The 15623-nt window shown below is 45.1% G+C and overlaps 1 protein-coding gene across 8 annotated transcripts in view; it reads right to left on the reverse strand.

Moving 5' to 3' along the window:
• Nucleotides 1-15623, reverse strand: part of LDLRAD4 (low density lipoprotein receptor class A domain containing 4) — a 438865-nt gene that overhangs the window by 207276 nt on the left and 215966 nt on the right. For 7 of the 8 annotated variants that reach the window (XM_034943954.4, XM_034943953.2, XM_057300401.2 and 4 more), the window contains one exon: nt 7945-8085. The exons of the other annotated variant lie outside the window; for it this stretch is intronic. In XM_034943954.4, the coding sequence (XP_034799845.1) occupies nt 7945-8085 (141 nt within the window). The remainder of the gene's footprint in view (nt 1-7944; nt 8086-15623) is intronic. 8 annotated transcript variants of the gene reach the window in all.

Below are 15623 nucleotides of genomic sequence, written 5' to 3' on the forward strand. Positions count from 1 at the left end.
GAAAAATACCATGGGAGGGGAAAATAGCACCTCCAAAGACAAACAAAACCATGGCCTGAGTTCAACACCCCAGCAGCGGCACGCCTTGGCTGTGTGACTCTGAGTAAATCACCCCACCGCCCTGAGCGCTGCATTCTTATGACCTTTCTAGGGTGCTTTTGAGAGATAAATGAGATGATGCATGTAAACAGGGAGCACTCGGCAAACAGCAGCTCCCTTCCTACCTAATTCCAATCCCCAGGAAGCAGTGGACCCTCCAATAGATGATGCTTACTGAGCATGTACTGTGGGCCAGGTATTACTCTAATTGCCTGTCCTGCACTATTTCAGTAAATCCTCAGAACAACCCTTTGAAAGAGATACCAATATTATCCTCATTTTATAAATGAGAAAATCGAGGTACACAGAGGCTGAACAACTTGCCTAAAGCCACAGGCAGTGAGTGGTGGTGACTCCAGGTGACACACTCATGCACACATGCACCACACAGCCTCACCCTCACACACAGACACACACACTCATGCACATATGCACCAGAGACTCAACCTCACACACACACACACCCACACATGCACACACCCACACATATACAGGCACCTACACACATTCTCACACACATATGCATCACACACCCTCACCTACACACATACATGCACACACATGCAAACACACTCATGCACAAATGCATCAGACTCTCACACACACGCACACACACTCATGAATACATGTACCATAGACCCTCACGCATACACACACACGTGCACAAACACACACATAGACATGTACACAGATACACTCTTATACATATACACACACGTGCACATTCATGCACAAATGCACCACAGACTCACCCTCACACACATGGACACATTCATACACCTGCATACACACTCCACCCATGGCACACCCACGCATGCATGCACACACCACACGGAGTCACATGAATGCACACACCAGACACACACACTCTCCGACACCCACACACTTGTGCACACACACACTACACATTCTCACACATACTTATGCACACATACCACACACAGTCCCACACACTCTGGCATACTCACATCTCATGCATACACACACACTCACACCTGCTCACACACACGTCTTTAGGGCTGGCCAGAAGCACTCCACATTTCCTCTGTGCTTGGCACGACTGGTCCTTCCTACACAGTAGATGGATATTTAGAGGCCAAAAGTCTGTCCCTCCAGGGCTGCAGCACTGGGAAGCCCTGACTGGTCACACACACAGTAAAAGCCTATCACACTGTTGGTCCCAGAATAAATGCTTACCAGAGTAGGCTTCTACTTTGGTTGGTTTGGGTGTTTATGGCAGTCTAAACACACATGGGAAGGACAGGCAGTTTGTGGGCACCAGCCTTATGTAGTCTTTTCCTTTGTCTTCTCATGCAGGCTGCCGGCATCACGTGGATATTTTCAATCCCTGCTTCCACTTGCAAGGTACTAGGCCTTGCAAGCAAAAGCCTTTTTCATCCTCTGGTCAGGCTTGAGTTTTCTAAAATAATAATATTCATCCCTACACTCAGCAAATATTTACAGGGCCATGCCCCATATGCTACATGCGCCAGGCACCATGGCAGGCACCAAGGCTACCACAGAGACCTCATGGGCACTGTTCACCTGGCAGCCATGCTCATAGGATGCTGGGAGGCAGCAGAGAAAGGATCAACGGTCTCCAGTCAACACTCTGAGTGTCCACTATGTGCAGCTGACCTTTGAACAATTTGGGGGTTGGGGCTGTGATCTCCGTGTGGTGGAAAATTTGTGTATAACTTTCAACTCCCCGAAAACTTAACTACTAATAGCCTACTGTTGACTGAAAGCCTTACCTATAACATAAGAAGTCGATTAACACACATTTTGTATGTCATATTTATGATATATTGCATTCTTACAATAAAGCAAGCTAGAGAAAAGAAAATGTTAAGAAAGATCATAAGGAAAAGAAGGGGAGAGGGCTTAGCCCTTGCACACCTGGAGTTTAACCTGGAGCTAAACAGGTCATTGACAATCCCCAAATTCCAGACGCGACCTGGGATTTGGCTATCCAAGTGTAGCAGAGGGGGTTCCTAAAAATGTTAAGTGCATGCATCAAACATATTTCAATTCATCAGTTCATCATAACACACACAGGAAATCTCAGTGGTCACCTGTGCAGAGTGACAGGGAACCCCCATCCTTAAGTTAATAAATCCTATATGATATACACTTCAGGGTAATCAAATCGTTGATGGGGAATTTCTCTTTATAGATGTATCCCCACTAATTACTTGAGAAAAAAGGACAGAATTTGGTTGTGACTGTTTTGCAACCCCAAATGCCTGACGGTATCACACAAGAGACCAGCAGACACAATGTGCTCCTGATGGAAGAGCTGTACCGAGGCAGTAGTTTCACACACACAGCGTTCACACCTGAGTCTCCCCAGACCTCTGCATTACCTACCACGTGGCAGGAATGGTGTGGGACAGAGAAGCACGTTCAGTGACTCCACAGGAAAGCAGCCAGCAAAATCCAGAGTACGGAAACTGCAGAACAAGCAAGCCAGACCCCTCCACCCAAAGTCACAAAAGGGAGGAGAAGGGGGAGGAGGAGACGACGACGACGATGACAGGAAGAGGGAGGGAGGGGAAATAGTTATGGAGGGAGAACCTACAGAATCAGAGATCCTTCAGGAGCAAAGCGATCTACGATGCCTGGGGCTTCTTTGGATCCTGCTGCAAACAAATGATAAACAGAACAAACCAAAACACATGTTTATAAGACAACTGGAGAAATATGAACTCGAAAAGGACATTTGGTGACTATTCTCTGATATAGAGAATTATGGTTAAGGTTTACTGCAATAATTACAGGGAAAAAATAGAAGCATCTGGCATTTGCAAGCCTGGGTTATGCACAGGTTACCTATGTGGCTATGTGGTTATGAGCCTGATCCCCAAGTCCTCAATAAACAAAATGCTTGGGAGGTGGGAAGTTGCTGGCTTAAGGGAAGGAGGGCAGTCATAGCTTGGTGCCTACAGGTGACAAGTAGGATGCCAGTCTCTTTGGGAGAAAAAATGAAGAAGGTGGGAAGAGCTGGTTTCGGAAGTAAAATAATCAGCTCAGATTTTAATAAGTTGGATTTTATTTTATTTGGTTGTTATTACCCTAAATGGCAACGAGAGGAAAAAGCTGCCTCCTGAAAAAGTCCTAAAGTCATAATCCTGGCATAACCGGGTGTACTTTATCAGCTCCAGTTCATTTGATTTGGGGTCAGTTTGATGAGGTCTCTATATAGAGAGAAGCAGCTTCTTCCCGACCCTCCAGTAGCAGGGGGAGCTGCTCCTCTCCCTGCTTTCCTCGAATCAGATTCTCTCAGTTAAGTGGAAATTCCACTGAAGCTCAAAGGGAAACTTGTGGCTTCTTGTCGACGCTGACCTTACTCTTAAGGTCCAGTGGTGAGAACCCCTTAGCAGCGCTGGCTTCGGGGGTCTGTGCTCACCAAGGCTTTCAGAGGGCGTGGCCCTTGCCAGGCCGCACAGACCACTCAATCATCGCTTCTGGACAGTTGAAGGAACGCTGCTGTCCCCCACTAAGATGTGGCCAAGGGGCTTTGGAAACACAGCACCACAGGACATGCTTGGCTGGGCAGGAACGATGAGGTGGCAGGTCCACCAAGTGGGATGCCAGCCTCAGGCTCCCCGCAGCCGGCCGGCCAGCAGGTGGCCTGTCCTAGGACCAGGGCAGGAGGTGCAGCCTTATACACTGGCTTCTGTCTCTCTAGGACCAACCCACTTTCTCAGCCGTGCCCACGCGGGCCCCAGCCATGGCCTTCTGTCCCAAGACAGCACCACCCTCATTGCCAACCTACGCTCATGCTCTTCTGGGCCCTGGTACTCTGTCCTCTCCTCTTGCCATCCAGCACACCTCCTCCAGGAAGCCACTGTGACCACTAATCCAACCAGGATGAATCTCTCTATCCCCTGAACTACGAACGACTGGACCCGCTCGGCCCTCACTCCCTGGGCCCATTTTTAGTTATCTTTGTGCAGGTGTGAATTCACCTCCCCACTCTCAGCACCTTGATAGCAGGGTCTATATTTTCCTTCATTCCTCGTTTCCACAAGGCCTAGTACAATGACCAGAGAAGGTACTTCATAAATAATTTTGTTTGTATAAGGAATAATTTGTATAATTATTTTATTTGTGTAAATAACAAATAATTGTGTTTGTGTAATTTGTATGTTTAGTGCTCGGGGTACAATATTTTGATAGAGCAGCCAGAGAAAAGATGTGACAAAAGCTGGCAACTTAGGCTGACAGCATATTTCCTCTTCCACAGAAAGATGCAGCCAGGAAAACTCATTCCCCAGGAGATAATGGATGTCAGCCCAGACCTGCACGTCCATGCAAAACCCTTTGGTCTCTCAGCAGAATAAAGCAGCCTCGGTCCAACCATAACCTGACCACGGTGAGGAGAGGCAAAAAGCAGATGAAACCCACTATGCCTCAGCCTGGGCTCCAAACACATTTTTGTTTGAAGAGAAAAGCTACTTAGAGCAACTTCCAGAGCTTCTGTGATTCTTAGTATTGCTGGCTTTACAAATAACAGTAACATTTTCTTGTTAACTTTAATTCATGCTGAAATTTAGCAAATATCAAATGGGAGATATTGCCAAGACATCTGAGCCATGGAGCATACTCAAAGCTAACGGCATGGCCAGGAAACTAAACTGATTCTAGCTCATCTGGAAATCCAGAAGGTCTCACCTCGCTTCAGCCTCAGTGCCCTCAGATCCGGAACACTGAGTATATCCCCCAGGTGGGAACAAGGTGACATAGATCACACAAGCCACTCCTGCTCCTAAGCAGGAAGAAGAATGAGGCATCGCCTTTCTGAAGCATGGCACTTCATAGACAAGAGTTCGTGGGATACTCTGATTCCGTCCAGGTGGAGAGGAAGGGGACCTTACCGTCAGAGCAGCACACCATGAAAGGCAGGCTGTCTGCCTGCTGTAGGAAACGGGCTGGTGAAGGATCCAATAAAAAGTGTCATCCACTAACAACCGAGGTTCTAAGGCTTGTTCACAGCTATTAACAGGAAGTGAAATATCCCTGTTCGCTGCCCAACAGAATACGGGGAAGAGAATATATAGCCATTTAATATGAGGCCACCCTCTGGCCTCCTCCCCTGGGAAGCCACACACCTGGCAGAGGTGAGCTGCAGCAGAAGACAGAGAAACCACCACCTACCCCGGAGCTCCCAGCCACACAGAACAATCCAGAGGCAACCCGCGCCATGAGCATCTCCCCATGACCACTCGCCCAGCTCCCTCGGGCGCCTGCAGAGAACCTGAGGAGAACGTAGGGGGCAGCCACAGGCCAGGTCGCAGCCTCCCCCAGGGGACAGAATAGGGAGAATCATTGAGGATCGCTGGGCAAGTGCACTTGTGGACACCTGTGAATTCCTGCTCCGTGTACGGAATGGCTCTGACATTACAGATGGACCATACAAAGTCACAGCAGTGCACTCCCCAGGAAGGGCCACGTGGGGAGTGGAGATGGCAACTGCAACACGATGACATAGACTGTGTTTCCCATGGACGTTCTTTCCTTTAGATGCTAACACGGCAGGAAGTGTGCCTGTTCCACAGGGAGACAAACCGAGCTGAAAGGAGTTGTCACTCCCTTAGGCCGAACCTTGAACCCAGATCAATCTGAAGCCACAGCCACAGTCCTGCCCTTTGTCATTCCGTCTCCTAGCCCTCCAGTCTTCTTAGAAGAGAGTATATTGTAAATAATATCCCATTTTAGCTATAAAGACAAAAGTTCTAGTCATATCTGAACAGTAGGGGGCCAAGAGTTTGCCAACAGGATCGTAAGACTCCTCCTGTTAGGGCAAAGTTGAGCCACTGATGGATGTAACTGCTCCCTCGGCTTCTAGGCAGAATTAAAGTGCTCACATTTTAAAAAATGAGTGGAAAAGCGATCTGGAGATAGGCCTCAAAAACCGGAAAGAATACTGACAAGAAAGGGAGTGAGGGAGGAGGGAAGGGTAGGAAGGAGGGTTGAAAACAAGGAAGCCCTCAGCAAAAGGGCCCCGAAGTAAAGGAGGAGCCCGCAGACCAGAAGAAGCCTGGGGAGCACCCTAGAGCAGAGGCCAGGGCTCCAGAACTCTGAACCCAGTCAAGGCAGCACACAAGGTCCTGATATTCTCTACACAGTTTACCATGGTGTGTCTGCTGTTAGTCAAGTCCAGAGAAAACAGAGTAAGATGCTGCTTGTACTCACCTCCTTCTAAGACCCCCAGCCTGGGTTGAGGTAATCTTGAGTGCTTAGCGCCTGGAATATGCTGCTCTAAGTGCTGGCTGTGGATTGTCCTGTGTGATACTCCAATAACCATTCTTATGTCCCCATTGTGCAGATGAGGGCACTGAGGCTCAGGAGATGAAAACATCATTGTTCCATCCATGTGGAAAGGCCAACAAGCAGGGTTCCTCAGGGCTCCCGACCCTCTGGCCTGCTGCCTGCTCATCCTCAGGGAGGTGCTCACCCAGCTCCCAGTCCCCCATCCTGACCTGCAGCCTTCCTCCCTCTTCCTGCACCCAGCCCTGGTTCCATGCACTAAGTAGCACACCCAGAGCGAGTGCCTCCGGGCCATCCTGGGCCTTGGGGGAGCAGGGGCCTGCAGGCCAGATGACTCCAGGTGAGAGGCAAGCTGTATTACATAGAGACTACCGCACAAAACACGGACCCAATGCCAGGCAAGCACGCGCCCAGCCTGAACCTCCAAGAACCGTCTTTGCAAAGTATAGAGATGGGACTCAAAGAGCGCTTGGTAGGAGAAAATGCAAATGGAAATACAATAGAAAAACTTGAGAAAAACTATTTGTACTATAAGACTCTTGAATTTAGCAAGCATAAATAGCAGGCTTAAAATTTGCTAGAGCACAGTCATTTTTATATTGGGGACATACGTAACTTGCCCCCCATATAAAAATACAGTAGGAATACAGAAAATAGTTTCTTTTTTTAAATCCCCTCCCATTTTCACATTTGCAGCACTGGTATTTATGTAGTCTAATTTCCATAACAAAAATTTTAAAATCTGTCTCAAATATAACTCCTCAAAATAATGTCAGTAAAACTGGGGAGAGAAGCTCAATGCATCATAAAATGATCTCAGTAAGAAGGCCGTGTGAGGAGGGTCGGCCCGGCCAACGCTCTTCCCAAGGTGTGCAACTGCAAAAAGATCCTCAGCCTCAACCCCCTTCACTTAGCCCAGAGAAACACAGAAAACAGTAAGCCACTTTTCCTAAGAGAAGTTCAGCAGGCTTTCAAAGCTGCCTTCTTTCTCTTCCCTTGTCACAAAAACCATGACATCAAAAACCAACGAACTTCAAACTCTGACTCCACTTCTTCAAATTCAAGAAATGCTCAAAGCCTCAGCCTTGGGGATTCACACATGTCAAAACCTCACTCGAGCTGTTTCCATCCAGTATCTAATAGAAAAACACATGATCAGAACCTTTAAGGATCCCATGTAAATTTTTCTACTTTCATATTTCAGTTGCATGATTAATTATGGACCTTCCACATATCTTTCTTTGCTTATTTAAAATTACTTCTGAAGTAATAATGTTGGTAAGAAGAATACTAAATCAATACATGATTTCCTGGAATCCAGGCATTGCTCAGATAAACAGCAAAAGCCTATTTCAAAACAGCTCCGCTGACCACTTTAGAGAACAGAACAAATTTCTGACTTTTAAACATGCCGCCCCTCTATCCTAAAAGAAGAAAACATTTCCTTTGTGAAAATGCAAATCTCTTTCCTTAACCAGAAAACAACCTCCTTCCCATGTCCCAGTGACCCCACCTCCTAACCGTTTCAGAACCACATCAGACAGTGCCACCCAGGTGGGAGGAGAGACTTACAGTTGAAGATGCCCGGAGGCGGGTGCTCGGTCACCAGGAGACAGTTCTCTTCGTCACTGTTGTCCCCACAGTCGTTCTGTTGGTTACAGACCAGCGAACCAAGATACAAGCATTTACCGCTGGTGCAGGTGAATTTGCACTCTGAAAAAGTACAATATAAAGCATGGAGCAGTCAATGCAAGCTTGGTGCTCTTGAGCTGTGACTGTCGTTGGTTTTTCTTTCCCCCATTTGCATGCCATGACTGTTTGGGAGCTCAGACTATCTGGAGAGCCCAGGACACTAAACTCAGAGAAGGGCCATCTGGGTAAGGACCTTCCTCATCTGAAACACACAGAATGGTGCCCTCCAGCACTCCACAGGGGCGCCGAGGCCCGCCTTGCACGCCTCACCCTACGGCACTGCCCACACAGTAGCACAGGTGCTCTCTTTCTTTCCACGACCTGCTCTGCAAAAGTCATAGCTGTGGGGCTCTATTATTCGATTTGAAAACATCCTTGGCAGTTCTCCACACCTCCGAGAACGGGGGAGCCCGTGCAGCCAGCCGTGGCAGGGGCCGTCAGAACTCAGGAGCGCTGGCTTAACAAAAGAACACTCAGACATTTTATTTCCCACTTGCCACTGTCTTGTGGTGAGAATCTGGACAACATATTTCACCTCTCTGATGTTCATTCGTCTCATGCCTAAGAAAAATCAGGCATAATACCAGGCATGGGTAGCAGTGAATTTATAATGTAAAACATGGGAAAATCATGTGTGCTTTCTGCTAAAGGGCCATGTTGGTGAACTATAAAAATAGGGCAGGTCCCATACCCAAATCCTTATAGGCCACACTGAACACAGGCTCCCTAAAATCTGTACGAATCAATATTTGAAAATGGAATTCAGTTTTGTAGGACTTTAAAATAAATTTGCACACTTAACACATTACTATCCATTTACGCAATGAAGAATAAAGGAAGTTACACAATTATATACACTTGAGCACAGAAAGGTCCATTACATCTTACAGTGACTGTCAACCTGCATTCTGAGTGTGGGCTTGGCCCTAGGAAACCACAGAAGCTGGCAGGATTCACACAGCACGGCCCACTCAGTACACAGCGGGAAGACAGAGTCTCTGGAGGAGTCCCGGGTTCCTCACCACCACTGACTGTCACAGCCTCTTCCTTTTTCCAGGCCTTGGTTCTGTCTGTCTGGAATAAGGGTGGCAGGCCTGGATCAAGTCCAAGGTCCTTTCAACTCAGATTTTCAATCATTCAAATAAAAGGCTGGGCATCGGCACACCAAGGCCTCTTCCAGCGATGCTAACCATGTGTGGGGCTACCCCAGCCCAGCCTGCCTCTCAGCGGCGAACTGTGGCCCGCAAGACAATAACCTTTACCTGTTGTAAAGAAACACAACTTAAGAGCCCTCAAAGTATTTTTGTGAACCTGTATAAAAAGGGTATTATAATCCTCCATTTGTTCACATTCTCCTAAAAGAGTATAGAAAAAGAAACCAGCCGAGCTGCTGACCTAGTTTAGAATAACATGTGAACACAGCCCAAATGCACACCCACGAGCGCCTCGCTAGCGGCGCCATCCAGGTTAGAAAATCTGTGCGCAGAGTGAGGCTGGGCCACGTGGTGGGGGTGCTGCTGGAGCCAAACGCTCTCTTTCCATAAGGTGGAAAGATTAAAACCCAGCTGTTTGAAATCACATTTACTAAGTAACGTTTTTTTAACTTAATGGAAAAAAGGGATGTCAAGGGAAAAATTTATCTTCCATTCCAAAAGAAATATTGGACTATGGATTTATACCAAACATGAAAAGCACATTAACCGAAAACAGGTACTCCCTGTGTTGCTAAAACAGTGATTGGGAAAAAGGAATACTAATCTGAATTAAATCAAACTCTTAACTAAAAAGTTCACCATTGCTGTGGTTTGAAAGGATCCAAGGTTAGACTACCATATTCAAGTTGGCGTGGAACATTAAACTACCCAAGAAATGAAACCACATCCACACTTTACTCATTTTAACTTGTTGGGGGGAGACACGACATGCTTGCAAGGAAATGAATTCTGTGGCTCATTCATTCGTTCATATAACCAATATATTAGCCGCTTCTATGTTCTGTGCTAGGTACTGAGACATGGAAACTCGGAAGTGAATGAGCTAGCCCTCTTCAAAGAGCTTATGACATGAACTATTTTAAAAATATGAGCAGTGACTAATTTGCTGCTCCTTCCAAGGCCAAACATTTCCCTTCTTTATCTCCTTCATAATCTAGAGTGCCGCCCAGCCTGTGACAGGCACTCGGTGAATCACACATTTGTTGAATAAATGAATAATTTGATCTGAGCCTCATAAGAACCCTGTGAAATAATTAGAGCAGATATTATTCTTCCCATTTTATTCCATTTTGCCTCATCTCATAGCACTGCCTCAGTTTCCAAATCCACTTTAAGGAATGTGAGAGACTCACTTGTAATGGGCATGGCCCCATGCATAACAAAGTTCCCCAAATCACTTGTTGTCTTAAGTAGGCTCAACCTTACTCAGGAAACACTAACAAGGCTTGTGCTACTAATGTGCTTGGCTCTTACTTCTTAGATAACGGAAACAACATCAACCTATTAAATTTCAAATTCAGCTGGGTACAGTGACTCATACCTATACTCTCCACACTTGGGAGGCAGAGGCAGGAGGATCATTTGAGTCCAGGAGTTCTAGAGCAGCCTGGGCAACAAAGCGAGACCCTGTCTCTACAAAAAAGTTTAAAAATTAGCCAAGTGCAGTGGCACACTCCTGTACTCCCAGCTACTCAGGAAGCTAAGGCAAGAGGATCGTTGGTGCCCAGAAGTTCCAGGCTGCAGTGAGCTATGATCATGCTACTGCTCCCAAGCCCGGGTGACAGAGCAAGACCCAGTCTCTAAAAAATTAAAAATTAAAAAAAATCAAATTTATAAAATCGAAATCTCAGCAGTGAGTCATCAGCCCAACATCAGAGTAAGGTCTTTCCATCAAATGGCCACTGGAATCAGAATGACTAGACTGAGAATTTTAATTTATTGGCTTCTTGATGTGATACAGAAAATACTAGAAAATTGCTGTAATGTGATTAAGTGCTAAGAATTAATGCTAAAGCTGGAATGAGAACTGCAGAGCACAGTAAATATCTGTCCAAGTTAACAAAACTGGTGTTGACAGAGGCAGGCTTCCACCTCCATCCCAACTCCGGACAGGCTGTCCCCAGCACACTGTGCCACCCAAAAGCCCAGTGCATTCAGGTCCTCTAATCACGAGATTATTGTGATATTTCAAACAAACTGATAACCCTAGGAGAAAGGCCCTCTGCTTAGCTGCATATTGGGATCACTTGGACATCTTTCAGCACTGCTGGGGTCAGAGTCCCAGCCAGGTCCTATCTCACTGGCCTGAGGTGCAGTCAGACAGCGTGGGTTTCTGGCACCCTCTGGCCTGGCTCCAATGGGCAGCGCAGATGGAGAACCACTGTCTACTGAGAAAGAGGTAACTCACATACAGCAAGCCTCCTCTTTAATTAATGGTATTTTATTGGAATGTTTATTTGGTATTTGCTAATTTACAAAGAAGAAAACTAAAATACAATCTCTTAAAATAAGCAGGTATTTGGATAATTGCTGACTACAGGGCCCAGTCACTAGAGCTCTGTTCTGTCAATGGGCTATTTGGGAAACTTTGGAACCAATGTAGTTTTGACCCCTAAACTACACTTTGACAGACTAGAACCAGAGAGGGTCCTCCATGAAGTAAAACTCAAGTCAGAGAAAGACAATGGAAAATTTAAAAAAAATATGTTGTCTATTCTTTGTGGAACTTGTTGAGTATTTCTGCCAAGCTAGAAGTTGAGGGAAATCATGGATTGTTAAACATTAGAAACATTTTGGTGACAAATTCATGGCAACCTCAGATGTATAATACTGGACTGGAATACAGAATGAGCTGCTCAGGAACCAGTGTCTCCTCCAGGAGCTATAGACGTATTATAACCTATAAGATTTAAATCACTCCTCTTCTTAAAAAAAAGTCAGGCCCTTCTAAGTGAAGAAAGTGGCATTCCTCTTTGCCAAAATTTCCTATTTGATTTCTTATTAAAAAAAAAAAAAAAACTTAGGAGAAACAACTTCCAGAGTGAACAACAGACTTTAGAATCGCTGTACACACTTCTGGTAATAACACAGTCTTCTCCACATTTAGGGTATTCAGCTTCTCTGCATTTCTACATAAAGCTTCTGATGGGTTTTTCTATGTTGTGGAGTTATCCCAGAGTCATCAAATCTTAATGCTGAGAGGGACCTAGACACACTGATCCACCCCTCACCTCCCAGGTGAGGAAGCAGGCCAGGGATAATGCCTGACTTACCCGAAGCTGGAGAACAAATTACCTGTAGTGGAACATAAAACCCGAGATTTCCATCGGATTGAGAGGAAACCCTTTTTTGTCCTGAAGGTCATTCTAGTTGTGTACAAACTAACATCAGCCAGTTGGGTTATACCATGTGCGAGAGGAGAAAGGAAAAGAATGATTCAGAGAAAGGGAATGTCCTAATATTTTGTAACCTTTGAAAAAACAGGGAATTTTAGGAGCCCTAAAACTAGGGGGAAAATGGAATATCTTAAGGTTTTCTGTGAATTCCAAACTTATATACAAAAAGGCTATGTTAAAAAAAAATTTTAAGGACCAGTAGCTTAACAAATTTGAATAATGTAAACCTAAACTCGGTCAGGATTCAATGATAAATGCTCAATCTTAAGCAGGACAAATCATGCCTCACAGAGACTAAATTTAATCTGCTTGGTAGAGTCAACATTCTACTAGTTAACAGGCAACAAAAAGTTGTTTTCAATTTCCCCTACACTCCTTTAAAGCCTTAGTTTTCACAGATACGATCTCAGTCACAAAATAAGGACCTATATACAGCATTACATCTCAGCTGTAAAATCAGCCTTTTTTGTGAATTGGCAAAGTAGTCTACATTAGTTATTTCTGTTAAAATTCATATAGCAACACTGACTCATTTAGTTCACACTTCTATCATTCACAAACCTGAAAATGGAGAGTGATTCTGGCTCCATCATTTCTGACATTAAAGTCTAGAACCTGCTCTCTGTACGGGTGCCTTTTCCATGTACTTACATTGTAAATAGCAAAGAGGTCAAATCCAGCTGCCAGTGACTCGTAAGCCAAGAATTAATGGGTTCTAAGATTAGCATAAATTACCATAAACAATGTAAGTTTACATTTCCTAGTACAGAGGTGACAACAATTTTTTATTAATTTATATACTCACTGCCTGTTCCCCTGCAAGGTGTAAGATATCCTATAATAAAAGGAAAATTCAGGCTGGGCATAGTGGTTCACACCTGTAATCCCAGAACTTTGGGCAACCCAGACAGGAGGATAGCTTGAGGCCAGGAGTTCAAGACCAGCTTGGTCAACATGGTGAGACCCCATCTCTACAAAAAATTAAAAAATTAGCTGAGCTTGGTGGCATGTGCCTGTAGTCTCAGCTACTTGGGAGGCTGAGGTGAGAGGATGGCTTGAGCCTAGGAGTTCGAGGCTGCAGTGAGCCGAGATCACGCCACTGCACTCCAGCCTGGGCAACAGAGCCAGACCCTGTCTCTTAAATAAATAAATAGAAGTAAAATTCAGTGAAGATGGAAAATAATGAGTAAAACACAAAACATAAATCAGGAAATGCAGAGGAAAGAGGAGAGGAAAACTGACTGAAAAGAACTCATCTCTAAACCGAATTCCAACCAAACAAGCCACCACAGCCAAGAGGAAACCAAAGGCATGGTCATGGGACCTCACTGGCCCTTGGGCAGGCATTCCAAACAACCAGAAACAGCCACTCTCCTGCTTCTAAAACTTAACAGGATCTGTCACTCTTTTTATTAAAGGGTGCTGTTCAGCAAGGAGGAGGCTATCCTAGACACCAATTTTATCAAAAAGGGAAAAGGACTCCCCATCTTGTAATTTCCTATATCAGCCTTTAGGGAGGTTGAAATATTCGATTCCAAAAAGTGGTTTCCACAAAGTTGCCAAAACACAGCATCCAGAAAGCAGTGCTTTAGCTAATTATGAAGATAAAGCTTTGAGAGTTTTCAGAAATGAAAAGTCGATCCTTAGGGCAATTCTTAAACGTCAGCTTTTGACAGCATGGGAACTGACAGCATGGGAATGCCGTGGGGATGATGCACGCACACACTCCCCTGGGGAAACCTGCAGTGCAAGGTGCACATGTTGAGTAGGCTGCGAGACTGCACCGGCGTGTTATCAATGTGAATCCCTCTGGGAACCTGAGGGAGGAGAATGCAGCAGTGCTCGTGCCTCACCTGGTGTCACAGGCCAGCTCCACGCTCAGCCAAACTCGGCGTAAAGGCACCGGCCTCACCGGTGACGCTCTGACCTCACTCAAAGACGGGCTGACATTCCCATTCATAAACTTGGAACAAAGTGGAATTTAATTTGAAGGTTTATATTCTGTGTAATGAATTAAGTTAACCCCAAAGCATTTAATAAAAGTCCTATCTTAAGTGGTGCTGCTGAAACCATAGTTGTCCTTCAGAAAGATGAATATGACATGATAAAAGGAAATCTGCCCAAGTAATAAGATTACCAGAGAAGAGCCTCCCGTCAAAGAGAGTAATAAAAAATGTTTAAAAACTCAATCCATTTTATGATATGGCTTATCGCTCCCATTATGGTGCTGAAAAGATGATTTTAATGGGTCTCAAATTCTATGAGAACCATCAGTGAAACATGCAACAACGTGCTCTTAAAAGTCCAAAGTACTCTCAGGCTTTGGACTTACAGACCTACAATTACCCTTCAGAGCAGCTTGAACAAATCACCCAACTTTCCATCAAAACACCACCCGGCATTTTAAAGTCATAAAAGTCCTTCAGGGCTTGAAAGGGTGGATAACAGTGATTCTCGTCTATGTTTATAACCAATGAATGAACGAATTTGCTTTTGTGGTTTTCTGTCTGTAAGATACGAGGAGGCATTCTTCCTCACTTCTTACGTAGAACAGTACCGAAAGTAGGTAAGAACCCCTTTCAAACTCTTGGAAGAACAGAAATATCAATAAGTGCAACACACACGGGAGAAGAGTTTGAAACGATGTCACCCATATATCAACAGTGGCTTTCTCTGGGGATGCTGGGGTCACTTTAATAACTTTCAAGTTTCTTGTGGATTTTATATATGATTTTATAATCAGGGACAATAAAAATCCTATTTTAACAGGGAAAATCTCTGTGAAAACCAAATGTCTATAGAACTCTAAAACCATTAAAATTCATAATTTTAAAGGCACTAATAAAGTACCTAATTCCCTATGGCATCATCTAAACAGAAATCCTGACACATGAGTCCTTCTTCATGAGGATCAATGCTATTTCAGACACATTTCCTTTCCTTTCGAGAAATGTGTACGGAGCTCCTCCATCAGCATGGAGTGGCAGGGGTCCTGCTCAGCAGGGACACATCCTGGAGGGCAGCGGAGAAGGTGAGGTCAGCGAGGGGGCTGGGGGGCCTAGGGAGCCTGCGGGCCTCTGGACAACCTGTGGCTTTTACTTTGTGTGAGACCAGAGGCATTAAAGGATTTTGAATTCAAGGACAAATATACTTCATTTTTAAAAAAAAT

The sequence above is a fragment of the Pan paniscus genome, chromosome 17, assembly GCF_029289425.2.
Source record: "Pan paniscus chromosome 17, NHGRI_mPanPan1-v2.0_pri, whole genome shotgun sequence".
In the NCBI taxonomy this organism is placed as follows: Eukaryota; Metazoa; Chordata; class Mammalia; order Primates; family Hominidae; genus Pan; species Pan paniscus.